Here is a 27,500-nt window from a genome sequence, read left to right as displayed (position 1 = left end):
GAATGTGGGTGAGGTCTCCCCGGCGGATGGCAGCAACAAGGTTGGCCCCATTATCGGACACCACCTCTCTGACTCTGAGGCCTCTAGGGGTCAGCCAACGCCTCTCCTGCTCCTGGAGTTTGTCCAGGACGTGCTCTGCGGTCAGGCTTTGCTTGCCCAGGCTGACCATCTCCAGCAGCGCTTGGCAGTGGCGGGCCTTTACACTGCTGCTGAGGCGGGGGCGTTTGGCGGCGGCGGGTGTGCCGGAGGGTGGAACCGGAGCAGAGGAACTTGATGCAATTCCCCTGACCCTACTGCGGGGTGGCACCACCCACTGGCTTGATGATGCTGCTTTCCCCTCCTCACCCACTTCCACCAAACTGACCCAGTGTGCGGTGAAGGACAGATAGCGGCCTGTCCCGACCCGGCTACTTCACGAGTCCATAGTCACATGAACCCGCTTACTCACCGCATGATCAAGGCCACGTTCCACATTGGCTTTTGCGAAGCGGTGTAGTGCTGGCTTGGCCGTTCGTGAGAAATAGTGCCGGCTGGGGACAGTGCACGCATGTCGCTCCCCTCCTACACAAAGGAGTACGGGAGGAGCTGTGAGGACATGGCCCGTGTAAGCAGGCCGTTAAGCAGACAGATCCGACGGCTGCTGGGAGCAGGGTCAGCAGGGTCTGGTGTCGCTTCTGGCTTGCACGGGAAGCCGAGGAGGGAGAAGAGGAGAGCACTGAGGACTGGCTGCCTGAACAGGCCTCAGTGTCGGTAGGATTGGAAAAGGGGGTTCCGGTGGTGGTTTTGGGTGGAACACTGACAGCGCCAGCTTCCTTCAGCCTCTTGAACTCCTCATGCTCCATGTGAGGTTTACCGGCCAGGTGTTTTATGAAGCTGGAGGTGCCATAGTTGGCGGGGGTGCTACCTCTGCTCAGCTTCACCTGGCACACCTTACAGGTGACAAACTTGCTCTCAAGTGACGGCAGATGAAAATAATTCCAGACGGGTGATAAAAATTTCCCCTTACGCCCTGCTGTTGTTACTTTTGTTCCTGCGGGGGTTGGGGCCTGGGGTTGAGTGGTGCGGCTGGTGGTAGCGGCAGAAGGTGAAGCAGCAGGCTGTTGGTCACTGCTGCTCCTGCCAATGTCAGAGATCATCATCCTCCGTGACAGACCCACCGACATATCCTCCTCCTCAGACTCAGAGGAGCTAACATGCCCCTCCTGTGGTTGGTAGTCTATGTCCTTCACCTCATCATCATAATCATCAGACTCCCCCTCCACAAACAACTGCTGGGATGTTGCGCACCCCAACTCCTCTTCTGCTGAGTCTGACACATCGGGCAAGGAGTAGGACTCCTCCCCAACAACCACCGTCACCATCTGTGACTCAGCCAGATATCCCATTTTGTCCAGAATATCCCCCTCAACCTCAGTGGTAACAGGCCTGATTGCGCTCGCGGGGTCTGACTCTGGACTATACAACTCAGCACTCACTGAGGGTAGGCTGCCCGTTAGGGGTCGACATGACCGGCGAGTCCCCATGCACTGCTGCTGGGCGGCTGCTACTGCTCCTGCGAACAGGAGTGGCGATGGGGGTGGAGCTCTCTGTTGTAGAGCTGCTGGTGCCCTGCTCATTCAGCATTAAGAGCTTCATCACAGGCTCGGCGTCTTTCTCCTCCAATTTGCGCCGCCTTCCCTGTTGAAAAATTTATGCTACACGCTGCTGCGCCTCTGTAGCGCGACTCCCCCTTTCAGCTTGGTGCCCAGTGCGTCCACGGCCAGTGGCTACCGGCTGAATGGGCAGTGTGGCAGAACTGCTGGCAGTGACGGTGCCAGCAATATTGCCTCTCTTCTTGCCTTTGATGGCCTTACCCCGGCTGCCAGTGCCAACAGACATAGTGCACGTTTGAGGATGTCACCAGATGGATGTGGGGTACTTTATTCAAATCGGGGGGTGACACAGAGCACAATAGAAGACAGTGTGCACACTAGTAACGGATGGCCTGTCACACTGACATTCGAGTGATCAGCACAGCAGAAATGCAGTAGTCACACAGACAGTACTAGTCTAGCACAACTAGCACTGCAGTACTGAATAACTACACAATATACACAGTAATCCTCCTAACTGTGTAGCTAAGGCAATAGCATGCTTGGGTTAAGTGCACAAACAGCACACAAAGACACAGACACCTAACTAGCAGAGCTGCTGCAGGCTGCAGCAGAGACTGTCACAGCTCACAGACAGCACAGACTGACACACACTAACAACAATATAAAACACTACTAGCTAAACTACAATATACAACACTGTTATATACAGCAGGTGTTGGTGTGTAAAAACGCTGGGTTTATCACTGGGATGATGCACTTGCTTCAGCCAAACACACTGGACAAACTATCTCAATGGCAGTCGAGCAAGGATGAGATTCTCATCATGGCCCCCTCCTTATATACAGGAGGGACTGGCCAAGGTTCCCCTCTGATTGGTTGCTAGGGCTTCTGCTGGGAGCCCTCTGATTGGCTGAATGACATCATCTCCTTAGTTACTCTACCCGGATCCGGATATCCAACGGATATCCGCGGGTATCCGGATTATGCGGCCAGATATCTGCATAGAGCTATCCGGATATTGGCCCAGGTATCCGGAATCCGGATCCGACAGAATAGTGGTGAAATGGTCAGATACCCGGGTTTACCCGAGATACGGATGAGCATCCCTGGCACTGTGCCTGTCTGGTAAAACTTTTCGCAACGCTGGTCTGTTCAGTTGAGTGCACATGCAGCACCACACACACCTAAGGGCCTTACAGACCTGTTAGCGCTCAATATCGGTAAACGCAGCGTTTGGTCTGTCAGTGTCAAGTGGGCTTTACATTACCACTCTGGACATTTAAAAGCAGCCCTTTATTCCTCAATTGTAGGAATGTACTGTGATTTCTGCCCTATAGGGATTAAAACCCAACGGTCTCAACTCCGCAATTTTTGGTGGGCCTAGTTTTGAAATTAATTACAAACGTTTTTTTGAAATGGTAACTTACTCTTATAAGTACAGACTAACTAGCAAGCACATGGTGAACCATAAGTCGTTAGGGTGTGTAAGGGGCTACAATGGTCCTAAAAGCCTCCTTACTAAAATGCTATGGAAAGCAAAAGTTTGCTTTCTTAAAACAGAAAGTATGTGCGATAATTCAGGTTGGAATTAGCTCTGAGATGTCTCCCAGTACATCACTGCTGAAATATGCAAATTAACCATTGTCGTCCGTAGAAGCTAAACACACCTCCAGATCCGCTGGAATGCAATGATGTGTCAGCTGTTAATTGTACAGAACCACAATAATCCAACATGCATACAGTCTGTTTCAGACTGGTTGGCCTTCATCAGTGCATGGCATGGATAAATGTGGCTCTATGAAGTAGGACTTGAAACACCCAGAGGAAAAGACTAACCAGAAGCTCATGGTGAACCAGAACTCGTTGGGGTGTGTAAGCGGCTACAATGCTCCTAAAAGCCTACGTATAAGTTACTCTTATAAGTATCTTTACTCACAGAACAGCTGTAAAGTGATGCTAAAACCCAACAGCATACAAATAGAAATGGTTTTGTTATAGTCTAAAGCTGGCCACTAATGGTCCAATTTCTAGCGAAAAATCGTTAGAGCGATCAGAAATTAATGGGATTGGTTGTAAATAATCTCAGTTGATGGGCACAATCGATAATGAACGAGTATAAAAACAATTGTCCGATTTAATTTTTGTCGCACCAAAATTTGGATTTTCTTGTTGGTCGTGATAGATAGGAAGCAATAATTGGTTAGTTGATTGTGTAGTGAACGATTTTTCGTCCGATCAGAATTCCTGATCGCTCAAACGATTTTTCGCTAAAAATTGGACAGTTAGTGGCCACTTTAAGATTAATTTTTGATTCACAAATGTGTACCATTCACTCAGTCTGACCCAGATTCCCACTTGTACAGCTTTTTAACAATGAAAAAATAATTACTACACTACTAGATATACCCCTTTGTGCTTGCTCATCTTAACAAGTATTCTCTCCAACTACTAAGCTTGTGATGAATCAACTGATTTAATGTCCCTTATTAATGTTTTTAAATAGCGCTAAAGAGGAAAAAGGGAGAAAGATTGGTTGGTTCCTTGAGCACTAGAGGGGATCTAGGACAAATCGACCAAGTACTGAGAGTTTTGCTAAAGTTCTATAATAGGGATTTGGGACCACAAAAAGGGTATTTAGAGGCATTTGCTAGCAGAAATATGCTACATTATATTTACTGTATGCAGGGCATAGGGGTGCCAAGGTAAACAAAACAAACAAAAAAAAAAACACTGCCTATACACTTCAAATGTACTTTAATGTGCACGACACTTAAAAGGAGTCTGACGTCTGACTGCTCTCTGTCGCTGTTCGAGGATTCGTAAGTCACTGTGCCCTCGCACATGTGCAGTACATAGCCGCCCGCAGTGGGAGATTTGAACCAGGGATCCAGTGCTGGAACATGGAGACCATGAGGGGAACAGGCAGGCTCATTAATACCTAGAGCCTTCCCTCTCTTTAGTTAAATATCTGTTTTGTTGGGGGGTGGGTTTTTTTTGTTTTGTTTTTTTTTGTTTTTTTTTTACAATGACATACTCACTTTAATAAATTCAAGCTTGTATTGTTTCTCATCTCACACGACAAAACATAATGTCATAGTGACCATAAAGACAAAAACAAAATAAATCCAATGTTTAAAAAGAATCAATAAAATTGCACATTAAAAAAACCAAAAACTAACCATTTCAGTGCGGAAGGCCATTTCTCGTTCCAGTGTTGAGAGGTGAGAAAAATGGCGATCATTCTCAAAGAGTGTGGATAGATAAGCCCTAGTGATAAAACAAAACAAAGGATTATTGTACAATATAACTAAATATTGGTAACAACTATTAAATACAATGAATTACTTTCTGATCTGTAATTAGAAGGCACTCAAAAGCTGGCTTCTAAAGAATAAATATAATCATAATATTACAACATGAAAATATCAACAGACCCAAGATGTGGAAGTCACAATATGAAATTTAAGTTATAGAGTAAGAAACAAGTTCATGAACGCTCTACCCCCATTGTAACACATACCAGTCGGTGCAGGATCTAGAGAGCCAATCCTTGAACACACACTAGAGAAGAAGGATCCGCAGACCAGACTTGGCTCAGTGAAAAAATGTCCGTTCTTTTATTAGAAAAATCCACATGACAAGAAATGGTGCAATAAAATCACAGGATCGACTAACAGGTTCACTTTGACTATGACTAAGGGCAGATTGTAAGCCCGACACGCGTTAGTCGATCCTGTGATTTTATTGCACCATTTCTTGTCATGTGGATTTTTCTAATAAAAGAACGGACATTTTTTCACTGAGCCAAGTCTGGTCTGCGGATCCTTCTTCTCTAGGTTAAGTTATAGAGTGTTGTACGGTGTTAGCCATTAGTAAAAGCAAAAAGTTTTGTATCAGGATGATACCGTTTATTGGCTAACTTAGAAGAAAAGCAGTAAGCTTTTGGCTATGAAGCCTTCATAAGACTGATTCCTGTATACAGACTAAATTTAGAACACTGGACATTGAAAAAGAGATGCATTGTGCTGCAATAAAGGTCATTGGATGCCTAATTACAACATTAAGAGGGTCCGACAGGGATCCTATCTAATTTATGACAAAAACAGAGAAGACCACTTGTCTGCTTGAACATCACATTCCACAGACTCAATGTGATGGAGACATTGTAACTCTTTCAATACATAAGTTGGTCAGGCTACATACAAAGTTTGTTATAGGCTAAAGCAAATTGTAGAATGTAAAACCCTTCTAACCAGAACAAGAATTTAAAAGGAATTATGGCACAAGAAATAAAAAAATAAAAAAAAAATAGTTGAATTTAAAGCCCATTAAATCTGCACAAGAAATAGTAACCATTATTTAAAACTTCATTTACAGTTTTGAACCAATGTATAAACTTGGTCTCTCAGTCTTTCGTTGTGCAATTTAGATCTACAGATTAACCTCCTTGGCAGTTATCACGAGTCAGGCTCAGGGTGGGCGAAAAAAAAAAAAAGCCAGGAGCAGTAACTGAGCGTGACTTGTGGTAGCCGCCATCAGGACTGTGCAGATGAAAGGATCCGCACCGTCTAAAAAATAGGTATTTATTAAAGCTCTTTAAAATGTCATAAGCAAAATTGAAGTGCGCTCCGGATCACCATTGACGCACAGCGTTTCGGATATAATCCTTCCTCAGCATGGTTCCAGTACACACAGTGTACACACAAGAGCTTTAATAAATACCTATTTTTTAGACGGTGCGGATCCTTTCAACTGATACATGCGATCCCTGTGACTCCAGGGGTGATCCCGGCACGTCAGTTATCCATCGGTGCAGATGTAACTATACTACTTTATCAGGACTGTGCAGAGCATAGCGCACAGCATGCGTTTTCACTCACCTCCCAGACGCCGGCAGCCACTATCCTTCCTGATGTCCAAGTCTCTGCAGCCCTCGGGTGAGATTAGTTTGTAGTCATGACGACAGACAGCATCACCCTGGAGGACAGAGGGAGAACTGCAGCACTGGATCCCAGTGAGGTAAGTGCTGGGGTTGTTGCAGATCTCTGTGGTGTGATTTTTTTTTCCTGGTTTTAGGGTCTAAAAGCCTGCAAAAAAATTGCACCGCTTTTACAACCTAAAATCCAGAAAGAATCAGACTGCCGGTGGGTTAATACAGTGATAATAAGATCACTTAAACTGTGGCCTCGCGAGCAGTGTGTGGGCAACGGGAGATCAGCTTATTCGTACCTGTGATGGTTCATACGCTCAGGTAAAGTTAGTCTTGTTTCACCCACATGAATTTAGGGTATTTTGCACACATGATCATATGTACCACATTAGAAGGATAACAGGAAAAAGTGCCTTGTACTTTGTATTTCTTTTGTTGGTACCTGGTATGGGTATGTTGTTGTTGGAATGGATGTATTTGTAGGACCCACATCTTTTCTGTCGGCAGTGGAATGTTCCCTTCTGTTCTGGCCTATTCAAGGCACTCCTGACAATCATCTGTTTAAGATTGGGTGACTGAGGATATGCCAGGAGGGGAGGTTCAGGGAATATCTGTCTCAGTCTCTGAACCTTTTGTAAAATAGGATGATCTTTTGCAATCTTTAAGACTTCCAGGTGTGGGTTGTAGGTGACCATCAGTTGGACACGGCTCTCTTTCCGTTCTTGTTTATATTTCAGGAGTTGAGTCCAAGGGATGATGTCAACCTTCTTGATTTGGGTCTCGGCCATTAGGGGATTGTATCCTTGTTTTCCTTCAGTTAGTCCAGGCGTTTGTCTCTGTCACCCGTCAGAACACATCCGACTGTACCTTATTGCTTGGCTGTAAATTATGGAATTCTTTATGTGCTTGGAGGAGTGGAAACTGTCATACCTGAGGTATGTGGGGATGGTCTGATGGTTTACGGTACATAGACATTTGTAGGTTGTCCCACTCATTTATATGGTGGTGTCAAGAAAGTTAATCTCCATGTGAGAGTACCTTAGTTTCAGTTTGATTGTGGGATGGAAGGCATTAACCCTCCTGGCGGTTTATCAAAATCCGCCAGGGGGCAGCAAAGCTATTTAAAAAAAAAATTTCATGTAGCGACACAAGTTCTTGCTACATGATAGCCGCTCAGCCCCTCCGATCGCCGGAGGCAAAATTAGGTTAGCCCATTCAAACAACGGGATCTCCTGGAGGGCTTCCCCCGCGGCGCGACGAATAGCGGCGGATCGGCGGGTAGTGGCGGCGATCGCATTGCACACACAGCTAGCAAAGTGCTAGCTGCGTGTAGCAAAAAAAAAAAAAAAATTATGCAAATCGGCCCGGCGGGGCCTGAGCGGTGCCTTCCGGCGGCATGGCCCGAGCTCAGCTTGGGCTTACCGCCAGGAAGGTTAAAGTTCCCGTGGAATTTGAGAAGATCCTCTTCACTAGCAGACGAGATGATTAAAATATAGTCTATAAAATGGAAGTAGGCCATGGGTTTTACATAGAGTTATTCCTCTTCGATTTTTTGCCATGAAAAGATTTGCATACTGTGGTGCAAATAGTGAATTCATTGCCACTACCATCTGCTTTAAGTAGAAGCCTTATACAAAAGTAAAAGAATTATGGGTGAGAATGAATCTCATCAGTCCAGCAATTGGCTCTATAGGCATGTTCCGACCCTGAAGAGGTTTACGACCGGCCGCAATACCATCATCATGGGGGATGTTAGTGTAGAGAGACTCCACGCACATTGTTGCAAGAATGGTGCCCTAAGGCAAGAGTCCAATGGCTGCCAGTTGGTTCAAGAGTTTGGTAGTATATAGTGTATGTAGCCAGGTCTTTTACAGACCAGTGGTTTCAAAATGTTCTCCAACCACTACGAGATGTTCTCTGTGAGAGTTCCACTCCCTGAAATTATGGGCCTGCCTGGGTTTCCCTCTGTGGATTTTGGAAAGCATGTAAAAGCAAGCTGCTCTAGACTTTCCAGGGACAAGGGTCTCTACATGTTGAATCTTTGCAGGCAATTTATTTACCATCTTATTGAGTGCCACCCTGCAGCATTTTGTGGGGTTCTCCTGTAATTTGGAATAGTGTTTACTGTTGGATAACTGTCTTTGTGCCTCCTGGATGTAGTCACTGGTGTTCATGGTGACTATCGCACCTCATTTATCCGCTGGTTTGATGACAATGGGCTAACCTAATTGATAAAAATAACCTTTCAACACATTTACAAGCAAACTAAGCGGCAAACAGCTTCAACAGTTTATGATTATTTATTCCTGTGATACAATGAGGGCAGTCATGTTCTGTTTGTCACATTACACACAGGAAACTGATAGCATCTCCAGCCCTCAGCCTGTGAAAACTTTACCCCCCTCCTCCCCTCTGCCTCTGAAATCTCTGGCTAGTACCCTTTTCCTCCTCCTCCTGCCCAGACTGAGCTCCCATAAGCCCTTGCTACTAAGGCTTAGAGTGCCAAGGCTCTCTGGAGACGCTGTGGGCGAGGCTTGTATAGTTTATAGAGAATTAGAGTATTAAAACAAAAAAAAAGTATTTGGCTTGAGGAATGCCCTATAAACTATATTAAAGGAACACAATTATGCAATGAGTAAAACTTTATCTCAGATCCACTTTAAATTCTACAATTTGCTTTAGCCTACAATAAACAGTGTATGTAGCCTGATCAAGTTACGAGGTCTCATTACATGGAGTCTGTAGAATGTGATTAAGCAGACAAGACATTTTTAAGCATTCCAAGACATTTATTGCAGAACAATGTACCTCCTTTTACAATGTCCAGTGTATATAAGCTGTGTTCTAAATTTTGTCAGTATACAGGAATCAGTCTGATGAAGGCTACATAGCAGAAAGCTTACTGCATAGTTACATAGTTATTTTGGTTGAAAAAAGACATACGTCCATCGAGTTCAACCAGAGAACAAAGTACAACACCAGCCTGCTCCCTCACATATCTCTGTTGATCCAGAGGAAGGCGAAAAAAACCCTTAAAGGCATGGTACAATTAGCCCCTAAAGGGAAACATTCCTTCCCGACTCCAGATGGCAATCAGATAAAATCCCTGGATCAACATCATTAGGCATTACCTAGTAATTGTAGCCATGGATGTCTTTCAACGCAAGGAAAGCATCTAAGCCCCCTTTAAATGCAGGTATAGAGTTTGCCATAACGACTTCCTGTGGCAATGCATTCCACATCTTAATCACTCTTACTATAAAGAACCCTTTCCTAAATAAATGGCTAAAACGTTTTTCCTCCATGCGCAGATCATGTCCTCTAGTCCTTTGAGAAAGCCTAGGGACAAAAAGCTCATCCGCCAAGCCATTATATTGCCCTCTGATGTATTTATACATGTTAATTAGATCCCCTCTAAGGCGTCTTTTCTCTAGACTAAATAAACCCAGTTTATCTAACCTTTCTTGGTAAGTGAGACCTTCCATCCCACGTATCAATTTTGTTGCTCGTCTCTGCACCTGCTCTAAAACTGCAATATATTTTTTGTAATGTGGTGCCCAGAACTGAATTCCATATTCCAGATGTGGCCTTACTAGAGAGTTAAACAGGGGCAATATTATGCAAGCATCTCGCGTTTTTATTTCCCTTTTAATGCATCCCAAAATTTTGTTAGCTGCAGCTGCAGCTGATTGGCATTGAGTACGATTATTTAACTTGTTGTCGATGAGTACTCCTAAGTCCTTCTCCAAGTTTGATGTCCCCAACTGTATCCCATTTATTTTGTGCGGTGCTAGACCATTAGTACGTCCAAAATGCATGACTTTACATTTTTCAACATTGAATTTCATCTGCCATGTATGTGCCCATATAGCCATCCTATCCAGATCCTGTTGCAATATGACACTATCTTCCTGAGAGTTGATGATTCTGCACAATTTTGTATCTGCAAAAATAGCAACATTGCTCACTACTGCATCTACTAGGTCATTAATAAATAAATTGAAGAGCACTGGACCCAGAACAGACCCCTGTGGTACCCCACTGCTAACAGTCTCCCATTTTGAGTACGATCCATTGACCACAACTCTTTGTTTTCTGTCCATTAGCCAGTTTCCTATCCATGCACACAGACTCTTCCCCAGTCCTTGCAGCCTTAACTTTTGCACCAGACTTTTGTGGGGAACAGTGTCGAAGGCCTTTGCAAAGTCCAAGTATATCACATCTACAGCATTCCCAATATCCATATTAGCATTCACTACCTCATAAAAGCTGAGCATGTTAGTCAAACAGGACCTGTCTTTAGTAAACCCAGGTTGATGCTGAGAAATAAGATTTTCTAGTATGAAGTCATGTATAGTATCTCTTAGTAACCCCTCAAATAGTTTGCATACAACTGATGTTAAGCTTACAGGTCTATAATTTCCTGGACCTGATTTTTTTGCCCTTCTTAAATAATGGGAAAACGTGGGCTGTATGCCAATCCACTGGGACTCTACCAGTCGAAAGAGAGTCACAAAAGATAAGATAAAGGGGTTTATCTATAACTGAACTTAATTCCCTTAGGACCAGAGGATGCATGCCATCCGGGCCAGGTGCCTTGTCTATTTTTAATTTATGTAGTCTTGCCTTCACTTCTTCCTGCGTTAAGTATTTAATATTACAGTTAGAAGATTGAGACTCTTCTGCCTCTAATTTTCAACAGTGCTGTTTATTTGTGAAGACAGAAGCAAAGAAAGCATTTAATAACTCTGCCTTACCTTGGTCATCCACCATTGAGTTCCCACCCTCATCCTTTAGGAGTCCTATACAGTCAACCTTTCTTTTTTTAGATTTGATGTACTTGTAAAACTTTTTTTGGGTTAGATTTGATATCCCTAGCGATTTGTTTTTCAGCTTCAATCTTTGCCTGCCTAATTTCTTTTTTACAATTTTTATTGCACTCCTTATAATTGCTTAGTGCAGGATTTCTTCTAAGTTAACCAATGAATGGCATCAAAGTGAAAGGGGAAATAGAAGTGCTCCAATAGTGCATTAAAAGATTTTTTAATTTAAAAATGCAATACATATTGGACTTACATGGTAGTTCCTTTAGAAATTGCGTGTATGTGGCCTGCCACCGATCAATCCTCCAAGCCGCAGTCTGGCCAGGACCCGGGGCCACTCTGTACAAACTGTGAGGTTCCTGCGGGAAGCGAGAGAAGAAGGGGGGCATGACCGCATAAAGTATGTGCTGCTACGTCACTACTGGTTTTGGCATTTGCCACGCCTTCATCAGGTGACGTAGAGGCAGGGCGGCACTATTTTGTAGAGAATCTGCGTCACGCGGCTACACTATATGGTAGGCGGGGATGTCCGCGCTGGGATAATTTTATGCACGATATTGCTGGATACTGATTGGGTGGCTACAAACACCACCAGTGCATACTATGAAATACAATGAATACAATAAATACATCTTATGATACAACATGATAAATTCTATTGAACAAAGACATCAAAAATAAATTGTGAGATTCTACCATTAATATAATTCCACTTAAATTGTGGATTCCTCAATTAAAACCTTGTTTAATACTAAGAACAAATCCATCCTTATTTAGATACAGTGGTGTGAAAAACGATTTGCCCCCTTTCTGATTTCTTATTCTTTTGCATGTTTGTCACACTTAAATGTTTCTGCTCATCAAAAACCGTTAACTATTAGTCAAAGATAACATAATTGAACACAAAATGCAGTTTTAAATGATGGTTTTTATGATTTAGTGAGAAAAATACTCAAAACCTACATGGCCCTGTGTGAAAAAAAGAAATTGCCCCCTGAACCTAATAACTGGTTGGGCCATCCTTAGCAGCAATAACTGCAATCTAGCGTTTGCGATAACTTGCAACAAGTCTTTTACAGCGCTCTGGAGGAATTTTGGCCCACTCATCTTTGCAGAATTGTTGTAATTCAGCTTTATTTGAGGGTTTTCTAGCATGAACCGCCTTTTTAAGGTCATGCCACAACATCTCAATAGGATTCAGGTCAGGACTTTGACTAGGCCACTCCAAAGTCTTCATTTTGTTTTTCTTCAGCCATTCAGAGGTGGATTTGATGGTGTGTTGTGGGTCATTGTCCTGCTGCAGCACCCAAGATCGCTTCAGCTTGAGTTGACGAACAGATGGCCGGACATTATCCTTCAGGATTTTTTGGTAGACAGTAGAATTCATGGTTCCATCTATCACAGCAAGCCTTCCAGGTCCTGAAGCAGCAAAAAATCTCCAGACCATTACACTACCACCACCATATTTTACTGTTGGTATGATGTTCTTTTGCTGAAATGCTGTGTTACTTCTACGCCAGATGTAACGGGACACGCACCTTCCAAAAAGTTCAACTTTTGTCTCGTCGATCCACAAGGTATTTTCCCAAAAGTCTTGGCAATCATTGAGATGTTTTTTAGCAAAATTGAGATGAGCCTTAATGTTCTTTTTGCTTAAAAGTGGTTTGCGCCTTGGATATCTGCCATGCAGACCGTTTTTGCCCAGTCTCTTTCTTATGGTGGAGTCGTGAACACTGACCTTAATAGAGGCAAGTGAGGCCTCCAGTTCTTTAGATGTTGTCCTGGGGTCTTTTGTGGCCTCTCGGATGAGTTTTCTCTGCGCTCTTGGGGTAATTTTGGTCGGCCGGCCACTCCTGGGAAGGTTCATCACTGTTCCATGTTTTGCCATTTGTGGATAATGGCTCTCACTGTGGTTCGCTGAAGTCCCAAAGCTTAAGAAATGGCTTTATAACCTTTACAAGACTGATAGATCTCAATTACTTTTGTTCTTATTTGTTCCTGAGTTTCTTTGGATCTTGGCATGATGTCTAGCTTTTGAGGTGCTTTTGGTCTACTTCTCTGTGTCAGATAGCGCCTATTTAAGTGATTTCTTGATTGAAACAGGTGTGGCAGTAATCAGGCCTGGGGGTGACTACAGAAATTGAACTCAGGTGTGATAAACCACAGTTAAGTTATTTTTTAACAAGGGGGGCAATCACTTTTTCACACAGGGCCATGTAGATTTGGAGTTTTTTTTTCTCACTAAATAATAAAATCCGTCATTTAAAACTGCATTCTGTGTTCAATGATGTTATCTTTGACTAACAGTTAACGGTTTTTGATGAGCAGAAACATTTAAGTGTGACAAACATGCAAAAGAATAAGAAATCAGGAAGGGGGCAAATAGTTTTTCACACCACTGTAGATGTGTATATATCATATTAAATTAAAAATGGGGGAGGGCGGTTTAACTGAAATTCATAATTTAGTATTTAGATGTGCATCACATACATCTTAAATAATCATGCAGTGATTGCTACATTAAATGTCATGAATTTGCGCAATCTTTGTATTTATATTTTTATTAATGGTTTTATCATGTTGTATCATAAGATGTATTTATTGTATTCATTGTATTTCATAGTATGCGCTGGCGGTGTATGTAGCCGCCCAATCAGTATCCAGCAATATCGTGCATAAAATTATACCAGCGCGGACATCCCTGCCTACCGTATAGTGTAGCCGCGTGACGCAGCTTCTCTACATAGTGCCGCCCTGCCTCTAAGTCACCTGATGAAGGCATGGCAAACGCTGAAACCGGTAGTGACATAGCGGCACATACATGGGGCGGTCATACCCACTTCTCTCAGGAACATCACAGAGTTTGTACAGAGCGGCCCCTGGTCCTTGCCAGACCGCGGCTTGGAGGATTGATTGGTGGCAGGCCACATACTGTACACGCAAAAAGAAACTAGCATGTAAGTGCAATATGTATTGTTTTTTTTAAATAAAATTTGTTTTTTTAATGAATTTTTTAACGCTTCTATTTCCCATTTCACTTTCTTCAGTTTCTGGAACCACCGTGCAGGGAGCAGCCTTGCAGTGTATTAACAAAGGGACATCCCCTTCAAAATCTTCAATATAATAAGCCCCACCCCTCCCCCTTTTTTAGATAGACAGCGCAGGATAAAATTGTTTCTTTTTTGCGTGACTAAATGGTATCATCCTGATTCAAAACTTCAAGTTAGTTATCAAACTTAACGTTACCAAGCTGCACATCAGTAATAACCTAATTTCTAAAAATATTAGTAATGACTTTATTACACATCATTAAAGGGACACTTAAGTCAAACAAAAAAAAATTAGTTTTACTCACCTAGGGCTTCCAATAGCCCCCTGCAGCTGTCCGGTACCCTCGCCGTCTCCCTCCGATCCTCCTGGCCCCGCCGGCAGCCACTTCCTGTTTTGGTGACAGGAGCTGACAGGCTGGGGACGCGAGTGATTCTTCGCGTTCCCAGACACATTAGCACCCTCTATGCTGCTATATGGTATATGATATATGCTATGGCAGCATAGATGGCGCTATTGTGGGCAGGAACGCGAAGAATCACTCGCGTCCCCAGCCTGTCAGCTCCTGTCACCGAAACAGGAAGTGGCTGCCGGCGGGGCCAGGAGGATCGGAGGGAGACGGGGAGGGCACCAGACAGCTGCAGGGGGCTATTGGTAGCCCCAGGTGAGTAAAACTCATTTTTTTTGTTTGACTTAAGTGTCCCTTTAATATAGCTTTGAATGTTGCCTATAATTCTTGCTTAGGCTGGGTTCATGCTACACCACAGCCACAATGTATGCATCTGCTGTCCCTGAAAAATAGATCTGCTGTATCAGTTACCCATTTGAGGGCATCAGTTTTACATATGTTGTGTTTATTTATTTTTTTAACTTACACTTTGGAATTGCCCTGATGGTGTTAGGAGGAGTCTGGGAGTGCATATATGCAAAAGGGGCATTGGAAAACAGGTGACAGCCTACAGGGCCAATGAAAGAGTAGGAATCTTCATACTTTAAAGCTACAAGACCCACCGGACAGGTTCAGTAAAACGCTCGTTAAGAGAAACGAAGCACCCTGTACAATATCTAAGTACAGCGTAATTTCACTGGCTGCATAGCATGCACAAGCCATTATAACACTCTCTGCTCGCACTAAGCTGTAGCAGCGCAGCTTAGTGAATCAAGCCTAAACCTGCAGACAAACATGGATCTCAACATTAAAGAGACACTGAAGTGGAAAAAAATGATGATATTGTAACGATCGGTGTAACACAGAGAGGATCTGATTACCGGTGAACTGCAGTCTCACCGGGAATACAGAATATACCCGATTATTGGTGATCTGCAGTATCACCGATAATCAGATATATCTACTAACCTCTGGACACCAGGGAGAACAAGTGAGTGTTTAGATGCAACCATATACTTTGAGTACTTCGCCAGAAGTATGTTCTTTCCTATGGCCTAGACTCTCCAGGAGGGAGGAGCTAGGCTGAGGGTAGGAAGGTCAGAGCGTGACTGACACCCGAGAGGGAGGGTGTCACTAACAGGTCTGGGAACTGCCTCTAACAGTAAGGCCAGTTCTCGAGGTCGGCAAGCCAGGTCGTTAACACACAGACAGATAAGGTACAGATTCAGGAGGCAGATACGGAATCCAAAAGACAGACAGGGTTTGGCAACGGAGTATCAGAGAAGCACAGTACAGAATCAGGAGGCAAATACAGAGTCCAGGAACGAGCAGAGTTTGGCAACAGGATATCAGAAATAGCAAGGTACAAGATCAGAGTTCAGAGGAATAGTCAGGCAGGCAGAAGGTCATAACAAATAATACAATTCAATGTTCCTAATGCTAAGGTGTGAACGCCTTGATGTCAACACCTTTGGAAACTATGCTAGAACACAGATACAGACAAGGTCTGAGTGCTACCACGTTGTGATCGCAACGGCAGACAACCAGAGAATGCCCAGCACCCAGTATATATAGTAAGGTACTCTCCAGCGCCTCCCTAAGTGCTGGACCAATGGCAAGTGGTGAAAATGTCAGCTGACCGGCCTGGTCAGCTGACCCTTTTCTGACTGTCATATAAGCTCTGCCTCTGAGCGCGCGCGCGCGTGCGCGTCCTTCTGAATCTGTGTGGACTAGCAGTCCCAGCCACACCAAACATGTCTTGCAATGAGATTCTTGATTCAAGCACGGGGACCGCCGCCCCGCTCTCTAAGGGAGCGGCGGTTTCCCCGCGTCCGGCTGCATTGTCCGCAACTCTGCCATCTGCCGCCTCCAACGCGGACTCCACCACTCTGCCCATGCGGCAGTTTCTCCACGTTGTGCCGCCATGTTGGACGCAGAAACAGCCGCCTCACTCTGAGCCCTTGCGGCGGCTTTTCCGCGTTTCCTTACAGATATAAATGATTTGTATGTGTAGTACAGCTAAGAAATAAAACATTAGGAGCAGAAACACAAGTTTAATATTGTTTCCAGTACAGGAAGGGTTAAGAAACTCCAGTTATCTATGCAAAAAAGCCCCTGAGCTCCACAACTTTCAAAGTCGCAGAGAGCTCTGTCTTCTGAAGCTTATCTCAACTGTCAGTCATTGTGTTTTCTTTTTCTCTGCAGAGGACAGGTCAAAAGTTCACTAGCCTGCTCTGTAAATTCATTTAGAATGCTGAGTAGTGTGTAAACAGCAAAGATTAGAGAATGATGCAATGTTAAAAAAAAAAAATATATATATATATATATATATATATATATATATATATATATATATATATATATATATATATAACAAGCAAAAAATATGAGAATATTTTCTTTGCTACTAATGTTCTAGTAATTATCCATACTATACAACCAATTCATTAGATCATTTTTTATTTTTTTTTGCTCCTGTGTCTCTGTAACGGTTTTATTAGTAATAATTATTATTATCTGAAGGCGCTCGGTTTTTAATTATGTTATGAGTAACAGCATTTGGTTTTATGCTTATTATCTGCTAGTTGAAGACCCGGCGTTGCCCGTGTATGTATTTGATTATTGTTGGTTCCGGGCCACTTTTTCTAACCTTAACACAGTCACTCAATGACCAAGTTTGTGAGCTTTGGGGTTTTTGGCATTAATAATGTGGGAATGGAAGCAGTTGAAATTTTCCCATTAAAATCAAACAAATGTGATTGGCTGTTTGTGTCTTTGCCCACTTTTCAAAATATGAACCTTAGTCACCCAGTGACCGCCTCTACCAGGTTTGAGGGCTCTGATGTTAACAGTGTATTATTGGGAGCAACTGAAATATTCCCCTTGAAAATCAATGAATTTTGATTGGCAGTTGTAGGTGCCACCCAGTTTATTTAATAGTAATGGGAGTCACCCGGTGACCAACTGTGCCAAGTTTGAGAATCCTGACAATAATAGTATAAGAATGGCTGCAGTTACATTTTCATAATTACAATTGTAGTTGTTGGCTTTACCCACATTTTGTAACCGTGGCACAGTCACTCAGGCTTTGCACACATTAGATGCATTTTTTTTAAAAATTTAAGCGCGGGCGATTTTTCCAAATTGCAGAGAAAGCGGCTACACCATGTTGTGCTATGGTGTAGTTCACACTTAAGCGTTCCGTGCGCTGTCAGGTTTAAAAAGCGGTGCATGAGCCTATTTTGGGGCGTTTTTCCTATAAAGGGAGATATAGGAAAAGCGCAAAATGCTTTGCAAAACGCTTTTCTCCGCGGTTTTTGGAGCGTTTTTTTTTTTCCCCAGAGTATTTAAATCTGAAGTGTTCCCAGGTTAGATGTTGCTTCCTGTTTGTTTGAAAGGAGATTGCGACAGAAAACCGGCAGCATGGCCAGGACAAAGTGGTTTAACCCTGAAGACCTCATCAAGGTGCAGGAGCACCCAGAATTCTATGACAAGAGGTATCCAGGTTACAAAGAGACCAGCAAAACTGATGCGTTGTGGGCTGCTATTGCAGGAGAGTTTCTAGAAGAAGTTTAGACTGAATTATCTGACAGAGAAAAGGCAGAAAGATGTAAGTAGCATAGAATGCTGACACTGCCCATGATTGAATGGCATAATGTGTACTGTGAATATGTGTTTATTTAGTGCATGTTATTAATGCAATGTTAAAAACTTAGCAATGGCAGTAGTTTGTACCCAAGCATATATAAATATTATTATTATTAGTTAATATTTATATAGCGCCGACATATTATGCAGCACTGTACAGTGTGTATATATATATCTTGTCACTAACTGTCCCTCAAAGGAGCTCACAATCTAATCCCTACCATTGCCATATGTCTATATTATGAAGTGTAAGTACTCTAGTATAGGGCCAATTTTAGAGGAAGCCAATTAACTTATCTGTATGTTTTTGGAATGTAGGAGGAAACCGGAGTGCCTGGAGGAAACCCACGCAGACACAGAGAGAACATTCAAACTCTTTGCAGATAGTGCCCTGGCTGGGATTGAAACCAGGGACCCAGCGCTGCAAGGCGAGAGAGCTAACCACTACGCCACCGTGCTGCCCACTACTTTAGTGCCACAGAAAAATAGAATATTTTGAAAAATCAAAGCAAACACATTTATTTCTTAAAGAGGAAGCAAAGTTAACTAGCAGGCAACCTTGGAAACCTATGGAAAGGCCATAAAAATACAATTATTGCTGGTTTGAACCCTCTGGCCTCATGAAGTACGGAGCCATTTGCTCTCTGATGCTCAGAGCAGTGTTGTTGCCCCTCAGCATACACCCTGGCAAGGAGTGCAAAGCAGGTGGAATAGCCTCCTCCTGCACAATATGGGCTTCCATGATCCTGACTAAATTGTGGAGAATGCATGTGGCCTTCTTCACCACTGTCACAGCATTTCCAGGCAGCATCTGTATAGCCGTGTGGTATATGCGCCACTTGTTGGCGAGAATGCCAAAGGCGCATTCCTGGCTGAGCTGAGGCGGGCATTAAACATTTGTCTGTCTGTAGCGGAGCTTCTTCTGGAGAAAGGCCTCATCACATTCGGGGAAAGGGCAAAGGCCTCATCCCCAATAAAGGTGCAGGGATAAGGAGGGGAGGTGGTGTTGGGCCAAGGCCATGGTCCTGGAATGTTGAGTTGGCCCAGTTGCAGTCGCATGCCAAAGCGGCTGTGGCGAAACACCGCAGAGTCACTGGGTTGGCCCCAACGTCTATATAATCAAACTTGTATTCAGATCCACTACAGCCATCAGGACTATTGAATTTTTTTTTCCTATAATTATAGTACTGTGATCCCCACAAGGCAGGCATGACCATCCTCGCATGATTGCCGTCCACAGCCCCAAGACAATTAGGGAAATTGTGTAGCTCCCAAAATAAGGCAATGCTCTTTTCCCACTTGGCACGGTCAGGACAAGGCATAAATTCCAGCGGAAGCTCACTCCAGATGCTCTGACCGGTATCCAGCACAATATTCTGGATGGTAGACTTGCCCAGGCAGAACTCATAATGCAAAGCAGCATAACTTTGTCATGTCGCCAGAAATCTGAAAAGGTGGAAATCAGTTAGTGACAATTACAAGAAAGAGCTTGAGAAGCAGAGAAGTGAGGAACGAAGTGGTGCTGCTGCCAGAAACCGGAAAAAATATAAAAGTTTACAGACATGTTGTTTCTCAAACCACATACTGATACAGGAATGTAAGTATAAGAACTTATTTTCCAATGTACATGTAATGTCGTCTCATGAGTACACTGCATAGAATGATAACGAACCATATCTGGGTGTTCATTTTGCTGTACGAGAATACATGGTGCATGCTTTTCATTCACAAGCACTACTTCCAAAACATTGTTCTTTCACACCAAACATGTTTGGAAATTCAGACATATTTGAATTATGTGACACAGACGTGTGTATAAATTGAATGTAATAACATTACATTATAAATCTTACATCTATGAATGAAAGGTGCACACCATGTAAATTATACTGTACTTCATAATTGCTCCAGGCTTGTTGTAAATTACTATACATATGGCTTATATACATTTTTTGTTCCCAACCACAGTATTGAAGATAGTCTACCTCATGATGAAAATACACAACACCGGGTGAGGCAGACATTACAGACCAATCAACAGAGCAGGAACCTTCGGCTGCTGCATTTGTGGTTTAGCCCGTCATCTCACCGTAATGAGTCATACTGACGCAGAGGCAATAGCTATCCAAGAAAAGCAGGTAGAGGTTCATCAAGGGCCGAATATGACCAACAGATGGTGACTTTCATTGAGAAGGCAGTTTCTCACATGGAAAAAAGGGATAGAGACCTAGGGGTCTTGAAAGAGCCATGGGTACTGTTCATTATGAGCTTACTACCTACTTTACGCACAGTACTAGAAGCGAACCATTTAGCTCTTCAGCGTAGTATCATTGAGACTATTGAAAGATTTAAAAGGCAAGATACAGCTCCTCCTCCCCCAGACCCATACTACCTGCGTATGCCATCACATCAGGATGCATATAGACCCCTAGTTTGGCAAACCTATTACAGTAATCATCTCTTTGAACACCAAAATGATTAATTGCCACCAATCCAGCCCCCTCCTCATAGCCTCCAAAGCTAATACTATGGACAAATGCCACAACCAAGAAGCCAAAGAGCTCCTAGCCCAATAGACAAGACCTCTGAACCGCCTGTCTTTACCAACCTGAGCATACAACCAAGTGGGGGAACAAGCTCAAAGACAAGCTCTTTCTCAAGTGGCCCACAAAGCATATCACAGTTGCTGTTTACGCCTGAATTTTAAAGGCACAGTGACATTACAGAAGCCTTATGATATAAGGGTTAATATTGTTTGTGTTTATGAACACTTTTATTTAGGCAAAAAACACATTTCCAAGGTTGTTTACTTAAAATAACCACATAATGGTAACCATAAAATCTGTTTCTAAGTAAGGTTTCACACAGTTTTTAAATCCATTGAAGCGCACAAAAAGATAAAAGTGAAAGGCCAACTGCAGCGACAGAGATATGGAGGCAGCCATATTTATTGCCTTTTAAGCAATAACCGTTGCCTGGCTATCCTGCTAATCCTCTGCCTCTAATACTTTTGCCCATAGCCCCTGAACAAGCATGCCGCAAAACCGATGTTTCTGACATTATTCAGACACTACTACATCATAACAGCCCAGCAGGACTGCCAGGCAACTGGTATTGTATAAAAGGACTAAATATGGCAGCCTCCATATATTTCTCACTCCAGTTGTCCTTTTACATTGGTGAGGCCTACATGCATTAATGTGGCTGAGTGTGAAAAGAACCTGATGAAACTACTTGTTGAGTTTATGTACGGTAACTTTGGTATTCTTAGTGGAAGGGGAAACAACGAGCGCTCTCTGGTGCATTAACCACTTCCCAACTGACGGGTTTTACCCCCTGACCACCAGAGCAATTTTCACCTTTCAGCGCTCCTTCCATTCATTCGTCTATAATTTTATCATTACTTATCGCAATGAAATGAACTATATCTTGTTTTTTTCGCCACCAATTAGGCTTTCTTTAGGTGGGACATTATGCCAAGAATAATTTTATTCTAAATGTGTTTTAATGGGAAAATAGGAAAAAATGTGGGAAAAAAAAATATTTTTCAGTTTTTGGCCTTTATAGTTTTTAAATAATGCATGCTACTGTAATTAAAACCCATTAAATGTATATGCCTATTTATCCCGGTTATAAAACAGTTTAAATTATGTCCCTATCACAATGTTTGCCGCCAATATTTTAATTGGAAATAAAGGTGCATTTTTTTCAGTTTTGCTTCCATCCCTAATTACAAGCCCATAGTTTATAAAGTAAACAGTGTTATACCCTCTTGACATAAATATTTAAAAAGTTCAGTCCATAAGGTAACTATTTTTGTATTTTTTTTAAATTATAAATCTTTTATTTTTTTTTAATTACAAAAAAAAAAAATTGGGGAGTGTGGGAGGTAAGGAGTTAATTTTTTGTGTAAAACTAGTTTATTTGTGTGTAAAAAATGCTTAGGGTGTAGTTTTACTATTTGGCCACAAGATGACAACCTTCCGGACGCTTGCAGAAAGTAGAAAGAGGCTGGGAGTTTGTTATTGCTCACAATGATCGCGCTGCTCAGCCGAGCGGCAGCGGATCATTGCGGGGCTTAGATCAACGAACGGGAATGGATTTTCCCGTTCGTTGATCTCTGGGCGAGCGGCGTGTTTACTAGCGGCGGGCGGCGTGTTTACGAGCGGGAGCGCGGGCAGCGGCGGTAGTGCGCAAAGTACGGATTTCTCCGTCCCTGGGGGTTAAAGGATGGAAAAAGGAGAAATCCGTACGGGCGGGGGTAAGGTGGTTAACCTTTTAATGAGTCTCTTCACGCACAAGTAAATGAATAAAAACGTACAACGTATCACTTTTAAAATCGCATATCACACTTTACGTGCAAGTCTCAGCTCCTCCTCGTCCTCTCCAACTCCACTCAGCACGCATCCACACTGTGGCCAGTAGTGAGGGGGACCCCAAAGAAGTCCAGCGTCAGCGGGTACAGGGACGCGGAAGGAAACTCCGGCAGCTGCCTTGCGCCTATTGCCTATACGCCTTCATCAGATGACGCAATGGCGCAAGGGACGCATAGGAAATACTATCTGGTTGCCCAGCGACCAAGTGTAGGGCGGTCGCATAGGCTCAGGAGGGCGGCGAAAAATGTGTATCCTCGCCGCAGGTAACCGCGGAAGGCGTTACCAAACTGAATATCTTAGCAACAAAAGCGTCCCTCCGCTGCGGTTATCATCAGCGGGATTTTTACAGGAGTTTTTCCTTGGGACTATCTCTCCATGGTTTATCTAGAATTAAAAAGTTATTTATATAAAAATTGATGATCACTTTTTTAGAAAAAATAAATAATAATTCATATAAAATATATATATTATTATTATTATTATTATTATTATTATTTAGTATTTATATAGCGCCGACATATTACGCAGCGCTGTACAATGTATATATATATCTTTTCACTAACTGTCCCTCAAAGGAGCTCACAATCTAATCCCTACCTTTGCCATATGTCTATATATTATGAAGTGTAAGTACTGTAGTCTAGGGCCAATTTTAGGGGGAGCCAATTAACTTATCCGTATGTTTTTGGAATGTGGGAGGAAACCGGAGTGCCCGGAGGAAACCCACGCAGACACGGAGAGAACATACAAACTCTTTGCAGATAGTGCCCTGGCTGGGATTCGAACCTGGGACCCAGCGCTGCAAGGCGAGAGAGCTAACCACTACGCCACCGTGCTGCCTCATGTATATATATATATATACATGAAAAATGTGTATAATGGCACAATCTGAAAAATCGATCTGTATCTTATATATGTATCATGTGGCATATTAAATAATCTATACAGAACTCTATAATCTATACATTTCCTGAATCCCAAGATCCATCACTAAATCCATTTATACTTTTATAGGGACCGGAAATAAAAATTAAACCCACTTGGTGACCTTCGAAAAAAGTGTGGGGTTTCCTTCATTACTGCTCTCAGTTCACATGATTATTAGTATAAAGAGAGGACTATACCAAATGTGTTAATGTATAGTTACCATACAGTCTGAAACAGTTGCAATTGAACATAAGAGCAACATTATGTTGTCATGTCCAAGAGCTTGAGGGAAAAAAAAAAAAACAACAACCAGGGAAGAGAGAGGAGAGGGTGTGAGGAGTGGCTAGTGGCAAAGGGATAGGGGGAAGGAAAGGAAAAAGGGTGGTCTGATGGTAAATACCAACTCTCTAATTACCAACAAGAAGGGAGGCTTATTAAATATATGTGGCAACTTCCAGTGCCTCATTCAAAACCCACTGGGGTTAAAGAGTTTAGCTTGAAGATCCAAAAGGATTCTCGTTCACATAGCTTCTTATATCTTAACCCTTTATTCATATCTTTAGAAATCACCTCTAGACCTAACACTCTTAAATTATCTGATGGCACGGGCTTTTTTAAGGTTTCTTTCTCTTTGCACCACCACGATTTTCATCCACGTGGTGGTACAATATTCTGCTGCCTTCTGCCACAATTTCTGCAAATCACTTTCAAGGAAGTCACACCCTTTTTTACTACGTAAACCTCTGGGAGAAATACGAAATTCTATATATTCTTGCACAAATGCAGAATCTAACCACTGTGTACATTCATAATTTCTGGCATCTTCCAATTCTCTAAACAGTTTTATCATATCGCCAATTTTTCGTTTCATTGGTGCATCACCACTTAAATCATTGTCACTGGATTTCCCATAGGAAAATCTCTTTGGTTCTGCAATTACTTTATCATTAATAATTTTCAATTGCTCATGGATGTCCATTTTAAATTTCTCCCATTTGGGAGTCTCACCAGACTCTTCCATTGAAAACAAAGTTCTTGGATAGGTGCTGCAGTGGTATCCCAATCGCTTTACCAGAAAAAGATATATATACACCAACTCCACTGCGCTCACAATCTTGTGAACTTTCCTTGTCAATCCCAATATAAGGTCCCACCAGAGTGCAGCTCTTATCTTGCTCTGGGATTAAAGCAAATGCACAGTAAAAAACAGAAATGGAAGGGGAAACAAAGAGCGCTCTCTGGTGCATTAACCTTTTAATGAGTCTCTTCACGCACAAGTAAATGAATAAAAACGTACAACGTATCACTTTTAAAATCGAATATCACACTTTACGTGTAAGTCTCAGCTCCTCCTCGTCCTCTCCAACTCCACTCATCCACACTGTGGCCAGTAGTGAGGGGGACCCCAAAGAAGTCCAGCGCCAGCGGGTACAGGGACGCGGAAGGAAACTCCGGCAGCTGCCTTGCGCCTATTGCGTCATTACGCGTTTCGGCGTCCTACGCCTTCATCAGATGACGCAATGGCGCAAGGGACGCATAGGAAATACTATCTGGTTGCCCAGCGACCAAGTGTAGGGCGGTCGCATAGGCTCAGGAGGGCGGCGAAAAATGTGTATCCTCGCCGCAGGTAATCGCGGAAGGCGTTACCAAACTGAATATCTTAGCAACAAAAGCGTCCCTCCGCTGCTGTTATCAGCGGGATTTTTACAGGAGTTTTTCCTTGGGACTATCTCTCCATGGTTTATCTAGAATTAAAAAGTTATTTATATAAAAATTGATGATCACTTTTTTAGAAAAAATAAATGATTCATATAAAAAATATATAAATATATATATATTATATATAATCCATTTATGCTTTTATAGGGACCGGAAATAAAAACTGTTTTATACTTTTATAGGGACCGGAAATAAAAATTAAACCTTCTTGGTGACCTTCGAAAAAAGTGGGGTTTCCTTCATTACTGCTCTCAGTTCACATGATTATATATATTGGGATTGACAAGGAAAGTTCACAAGATTGTGAGCGCAGTGGAGTTGGTGTATATATCTTTTTTTGGTATTCTTAGTACCAGCATTAACTTCAAGCGTGAGGATTAACACTTTGTTGGTAATTTATCTTCATGGTAGCATACACCACCACATATTAGTTGTGTGATGATTGCAGTGTACTATGTATTCTATAAACATACACATGGGCAGCATGGTGGCGTAGTGGTTAGCGCTCTCGCCTTGCATCGCTGGGTACCCGGTTCAAATCCCAGCCAGGTCAACATCTGCAAGGAGTTTGTATGTTCTCCCCGTGTCTGCGTGGGTTTCCTCCGGGCACTCCAGTTTTCACCCACACACCCCCCCAAACGAAACATACAGATAGGTTAATTGGCTTCCCCCGAAATTGGCCCTAGACTACAATACATACACTACACAATATATACATATGACTATGGTAGGGACTAGATTGTGAGCTCATTTGAGGGACAGTTAGTGACAAGACTATACATATACATATATATATTTTGTACAGCGCTGCAGAAGATGTCAGTACTATATAAATACTAAATCATAAATAATAATAAATTACATTTCTACATATCTAGAGGGTTATGGCTGTAGTATGTCACAGTACATGGTTGTCTGCTGACAGAATGTTATGCCTCTGGAAATACTAGCGTCACAAACACCAGCACGCCATGGCAACAGTTAGTACACATTTAAAATTAAAGTCTCATGCTGATGCAAAAATCCTCACAATGGTGGTGTGGTAATTGCAACATTACACATAATGTGCATAATGTAGGACAATATTTACCTTAAAGTTACCAGCAGGTGTTGAGTTGGACCAATTGGAACCCGAAAAGATGTTTTCCGAAGTAGTCGGTTCCATAACTGTGCCAAACGGTGGTCAAAACTAAGTGGACCAAACATTTTATGTTCAACGCCAAAAAAGTGCTTCATAAAAAACGCCCACCGCACAGAAAACGCTTCAGAAAAACGCTTAAAAAAAGCCTAACGCAAACACTATCGGACGCAAAACGCAATGCGAACAAGGCCTCAATGACCAAGTTTGTGAGCTTTAGAATCAATGGAAGCAATTGAAATTTCCATTAAAAGCAAACAAATGTGATTGACTGTTTGTGGCTCCTTCCCCCTTTTCTGAATTTGAAACCCCGGTCTCCCAATGACCAACTGTAGCAGATTTGACGCCTCTGCCATTAACAGCATAAGGGAGGCTGCAGTTAAAATATTCCCCTTGAATATCAATAGGTGAATTTTGATTGGCTGCTGTAGGTTCCGCCTGCTTTGCTGAATATTAATTTCAGTCACCCAGTGACCAACTGTGGAAATGTATGTATGTAAAAATGGCTGTGGTTAACATTTCCCATTAAAAACAAACTGCTGAAATTTGATAGGCTGTTTTCATGCCCCGCCCACTTTCCACAAATGTTTCACCTTGGTCCCCAATTGACTAACTGTGGCAGGTATGGGGACTCTGGCTTTATTACTCTGCAATCAAACAACTCTTGCTTGTGTTCAACTATTGCCTGCATTGCTTTTGGCTTTATGGTACGCATACACAATTGTGACCATTTCCTGGTGCCAGGCCTTATGCTGTAATGTGTGCTTAATTAATTAGTCATAATTTGCATGTCTGTAGACTGACCCAGCCTCCCACAGCCCATGCCTGGCCATTCACACCTGATCCTCATTCCTGCACACACCTCCATCCCTTCTGCTGTCTATTTAATCTAGTTTCTAAGTCAGATA

At 42.7% G+C, this 27,500-nt stretch overlaps 1 protein-coding gene across 1 annotated transcript in view; it reads right to left on the bottom strand.

Annotated features, from left to right (window-relative positions):
* Positions 1-27,500, bottom strand: part of LOC137519343 (protein C-mannosyl-transferase DPY19L1-like) — a 214,938-nt gene that overhangs the window by 90,839 nt on the left and 96,599 nt on the right. Inside the window, exon 4 of the mRNA XM_068238293.1 lies at positions 4,775-4,862. Within this exon, the coding sequence (XP_068094394.1) occupies positions 4,775-4,862 (88 nt within the window). The remainder of the gene's footprint in view (positions 1-4,774; positions 4,863-27,500) is intronic.

The sequence above is a fragment of the Hyperolius riggenbachi genome, chromosome 5 (assembly GCF_040937935.1).
Source record: "Hyperolius riggenbachi isolate aHypRig1 chromosome 5, aHypRig1.pri, whole genome shotgun sequence".
Classification (NCBI taxonomy): domain Eukaryota; kingdom Metazoa; phylum Chordata; class Amphibia; order Anura; family Hyperoliidae; genus Hyperolius; species Hyperolius riggenbachi.
This window is presented reverse-complemented; position numbering and strand designations above follow the sequence as displayed.